The sequence below is a fragment of the Glycine max genome, chromosome 17 (genome assembly GCF_000004515.6).
Source record: "Glycine max cultivar Williams 82 chromosome 17, Glycine_max_v4.0, whole genome shotgun sequence".
NCBI classification, from domain to species: domain Eukaryota; kingdom Viridiplantae; phylum Streptophyta; class Magnoliopsida; order Fabales; family Fabaceae; genus Glycine; species Glycine max.
In genome coordinates, this window is record NC_038253.2 from 39,987,954 (window position 1) to 39,993,292 (window position 5,339).

General features: G+C 28.6%; 1 protein-coding gene across 1 annotated transcript; it reads right to left on the minus strand.

Moving 5' to 3' along the window:
- Window positions 1-4,102: 4,102 nt before the first annotated feature.
- Window positions 4,103-5,339, minus strand: LOC100306284 (uncharacterized). Its single transcript, NM_001249542.2, has one exon. The coding sequence runs from the start codon at window positions 5,263-5,265 to the stop codon at window positions 4,303-4,305; it is 963 nt and encodes a 320-aa protein (NP_001236471.2). The 5' UTR covers window positions 5,266-5,339; the 3' UTR covers window positions 4,103-4,302.

The following is a 5,339-nucleotide window of genomic DNA, read 5'->3' on the forward strand; positions in this document are numbered from 1 at the left end:
GTATAATAAAATAAAAAAAGAAATAGGTTCATTTTATCCTACTTAAACTTTGCAACATCAGGATTGTTTAGGTTGATGCATATCTTTGTACTTCAAATTGAGTTGATCGAATACTCATATGAAAATTAATTATTAAAATATAATTGTTAGTGAATTAAAATTATTATAGTAAATAAAATATAAAAAAATATTTTAAGCAAATAGTATGATATACACTTAATTGAATTAAAATTATTTCTTTATTAAATAAGTTGAATTGAAAACAATACTTAAGATGGTAAAGAAATGTCCCAAATAAATAAATAAATATCAAATTAAATAAACATATTAATATAAAAATAAAGAGATAGAAAATTATGGATCAATTTTTATTTAAATGTTATTTAAAGATTATATATATATATATATATAAAAATTAAATTTAGAAAAATAATTTCAATTTCTATACTAAAATGACATATGACAATCATGTAAACATTAAGTACAATTTAATCATCTATTTATCTAGTTATCCATATTTTTTTGACTAAATTATTTATATATATATATATATATATAAAGAAAAGAAAATAGTAGTAAGAAAAGAAAAGATATATTTTTTGAGGATATGTTTGTGCGCAAAGTAACTTTAATAACGTTATTTTTAAAAATAATCGATTAAAAAGGAAGATGTGAAAATATAATATTTTATATTATATTTTATTGTGTATAGAAAAATATATATTAGTGAATTATACAAAATTATTATTTAAACAAAATTTACAATTAATGATAAATACATGACTTTGTTATGTTAGGAGTAACATTAAAGAATAATAACATTAAAGAAGACAATAAGAAAAGAGAAGTGATAGACATAAAAAGAAATATATTCTTCTTCCTCCAAATCATCCATTGCTGACTTGACAACCTAATAATAAGGGGTTCAACTTTTATATATTATAAATAGATTAGAGTTTAACTCATTCAATTATGTTATCATCTATCCACAATTTATCATTATTGTTGATATGCTCTTTTTAAGTAAAATATTATAAAAGTTAATAAATTTATCATACAAAACTAACAATATCTTTTATTTTAAAACAAAAAACTAACCATATCTTTTTATTTTTTATTTTTAAATAAAAATAATTAAAAGATGTAAATTAATAACTATCATATTTGAGAATAATTTTTTTTTAAAAAAATGTCATATTTGATGAATTATCTATTATAATAACTGTGTGATTTAGAAATAATTTTCACAATTAATTAGAGAGTAAATCTGTCAAATAAAAATGTGTACACGAAATAAAATAATTGTGATTATAACAGTTATAGATAATATATGATTAATATAAAATTATTTTATATTATTAAGGTATGATATTTTTTCTCGTATATTTATTCATATATCTCGTTAAAAATATTTTATTAATTGGTAACTTCTTTTTTAGTTTAAAATAATTATTAAATGGTAATACATTTTTTAACACATATTCTATTATTAATTAAAATTTATCAAAAATTAAAAGTACACTCATTAAATGATCATTTATGCATATTTCTATTATTATTTTAAAACTTGATGTAATGATTTTATTTAATGTTATTCTTTTAATAAGTTAGTGCTAGACTTTGAACAAAACAAATGGCTAATAATATAAATATAAATGCGTGAACTATCATTTTTTTTGCTATTGACTATTGAATGGTTTGGTTATTGTCTTGGTGTCCTTTCCCTTGTCGAAGAGGATACGTGATCTTGCTAATGTAATGGGCTTTAACTTCAATTGGGCTTTTAGACAATTTAGAAAGGAAAAAAGTTTGTGATTATCCCAGCCCGTGTAGACTTTATGATTATGTTCATTCTTTATCATCATTAGTATGATGATATGATCTTTGTGACTTTCACCAGCATTTGTCTATCATGAAAGTTACACATTTGAAATGTCAAGATTGGCAAAGTCAATATATTATCTTGTGCATCATATATAGCTCTAATATAATTGTCGTACTAAGTACTTTATTAACTTCCCTAATTTGTTCTGCACCATCCCGTCCCCATCCATTCATGTCTTTCCCTTAATTTCCCAAATAATTATTTTGATTAAAATATACCCCCACTTTCTAGTTCATCTTCATAGCCATTATGGGTGGGGTCTATAACTAAATATATTGTATTTTATGTTTAACTTTATTTCTGGTTAAATCAACTCTACCAAAGTTGAGAATTGATTCAATGTTAGGGGAGAAATTAAATCACACAACACAAGGATAAAAAAAAATACCACAAACTACATCATTAAAAAATAACAAATTTAACTTGATCTAATATTTCTTACATACGATTGTAAAAACAATCTAACAAAAGTATTTATTTATTACATAGATTAATTTATTTTCTTTTTTTATCATACTCTCATAATTTTCATATTTGTTTGGATATAAAACTCTTTTGACTTGAGATACTTCTTTCTTATATTAGTTGGGAATAACTTCTTTTTCATTCTATATTAAAAAAAGAAAATCTTTTTCAGTATTTATGTTATTAAAATAAAATATTTATTATTTTTGTCCATAACTAATCTTGTTTAAAAGAATTTGAATTTATTTTTATTTAAACTAATTAATGAATAACAAAAAGATAAAAATAGACATGGACCTTCAAAATAGTTTGAGCCAAAATTACAACTAAAAAAATATAAATAAAAAAGAATATATTTGACATGGGTCTTCAAATTCGTCTAAACCTTCAGCAATAATTAATAGTGTTGGTAGTGTGATTCTCTCTGTACATTCCTTCTTCACTTGGACCTTCATCTTTTTCTAGTTGGGGCCTTCGTCCTTCTCCAAGCCTTCTCTTTTTCCACTTGAGCCTTTAACTGTATTTGCATGATTCTCATCAAAGAATAACTTCTTCAATAAACACCAATTAATTACTTAGATTTTCAAGAGTCATCTTTAAAAAAAATACTATCATCACACACATACTAGTATCTCCATTTGAATTCCCAATAAAATAATAGTCTAACTTGTCTTAAATCGCAATTCTTTGAATTCGATGAGTTAAAACTTGCTTTAGATTCAACGAGTTAGGTTTAAATTTGACTCTCTAGTTCACTAAGTACGAAACTTACTTTCAAGTTCTCGATAAATAGTCCAAGCACCATGGAACATCCCTTTCTCATTTCACTTGTTTCCCTTTCCTTCCTTGCTTATGTCCTAGTAAGATATAGTCCCAGTTCCAGTACCAGTACCATTATTATTAGGTATTGTAATTAATAGTCTTTGAAACTATAATCACATAATGATGATATTCCTTATGTTTCTAGGCAAATAATTTTGTTGGTGTGTGTAGATTTTAGCTTTCGTGATTGTTAAGTATGTCAGGAACCTGTTCACACCCTTTAAGCATATATATGATACATCATATATATGTACCTTGTGATTTGTCACCAACAGTTGTAAACTGTAACCCTTACCCTTCACAAATCCATAAAACCTTTCTTGACATGATTGTGACAGGGTAGAACAGATTATTTGGCAAGGGGATTTAATCAATAATAAGGTATATCTGGTCCAAACACGTCTCAATTGGATATGATTTTGAAAGAAAACAAAACACCAACGCAAGGGAAAATGAAAGAAGAAGAAATAGGTCATCATTATGGATCCTGCAAGGACAATGCAGAGATAACATTGGCCCTCAAAGATGATAAAATCTGACACATCTCAGCCTGCTAGGTGCATATTCATGTCAAAAAGGCCACATAGAGAATCGGTACCATTTTTCTTTAAAAAAGATAATATGAAAATTGTGTCGTGTTGGTATCTCTCTTATCAACCCGTGTATTCTGGATACATATCAATTATTCTATCATTGATCTAAAAAGAAACAGAACCGGCCACTAGCTGAAGCTTCCAAAAATTCATACATACTATAATAATATAATACAAGTTGCTCTAGATTCTATAACTTAATCTGATAATAATATTTGAGATATTATTTCCAATTGTGGTTTTTTTAATCACATTATTATGGTACATTTTTTTTTATGTACACAATTACGTAAATACCACATACAAAATCAAAGGTAGGAAATAAAACTCAAGGGGAAAAAAAAAATCTTCTCCTATCCATGAATCAGCACTTGATTTTGCGTTTTAACCAACAGAATTTGGATCTAGTAAAAGTAACTAGTCCTTCACAACAAGCTGGCAGATCATGGTTCATTGAGAGAGACGTACACATTAAGTGTCGGACATGTCTTGAACAAGATTGTCTCTGAAACAAGATATGCAGGGAAACACAAAAAATCAGCACTTGAGATTCTCTTCTTTTGCAATTGAATTTTTGCAGTGAGCAATTGCAGCTTGAATGGCTGCTTGCAACTCTTCCATGGTACTGTCACTAGCAGGAGGAAGAGGCGTGGTTGCAATCAATAAACCACTGTTTGTAGGAGAAGTCCTCATTGATGCCGGTGCTGAATATTGTCCTCTCCAATCCTGCAGCTTATAATTCTTCGGAGTTACATTTCCTGAATAAGAATAGCACTGTCCCCGGGGCCTAATTTTCTCTCTTTGTCCTTTGAAAAGCATCCTAGGCTGGACCATTCTCAAGTACTTTTTTATTGCATGGATCACATCAAACCTCACCTTGTTCTTGTGCTTCACTTTATCTTCCTTATCTTGGTACCCTTTGTGGCCCTTGGTTAATCCAAATAATGAAAAAGAAAATTTGGACTTACCTTGTACCTTTTTTCCTATGTTGTTGTTGTTGTCTTGGTCTCTTTTGCTGCTGTTATTGCTGTCTGAGGTGCTATTGTTGCTGCTGCCACTAGTGTCCTTAATGGAGTGATTTTCATCTTCTAATAACTCTCTGATGGGGAGGGGGAAGCTGTCCATGGAATTGGTCGAAGAGCGAGGCGGCGAAGAAGGAAGGTGTGAAAGGAGTTGTAGAGGGAGCAAGTGACCATGGAAGAAAATGTCATCAGCAGGAGATAAATCAAGTGCAAGAGATGATGAATTAGGTGGGTTTTTGGAGTTATCAGATGGGAATAATGTGGAGTGGTGAAGAGAGATTGTGAAGGAAAACTCTTGAGAAGGGGAAGAGGGTGTTGAAGATTGTGGTGATGATGATGCTATTTGGTCTAGTTCTGTATTTTCTTGTTGCCTTAACTGTGGTGGTGGTGGTGCTACTTCTTCTTCAATTTGATGTTGTTGCTTTTGTACATCGTTTTCTGTGTTCTTTTGGTGCTGATGATGATGATGAGTTTCCATAACAGTGAGGTTGCCTTGAAGGCTAACAAGATTTGATGCAATATCTGAAATTCTTGGTGTTTAGTCTTTTCTTT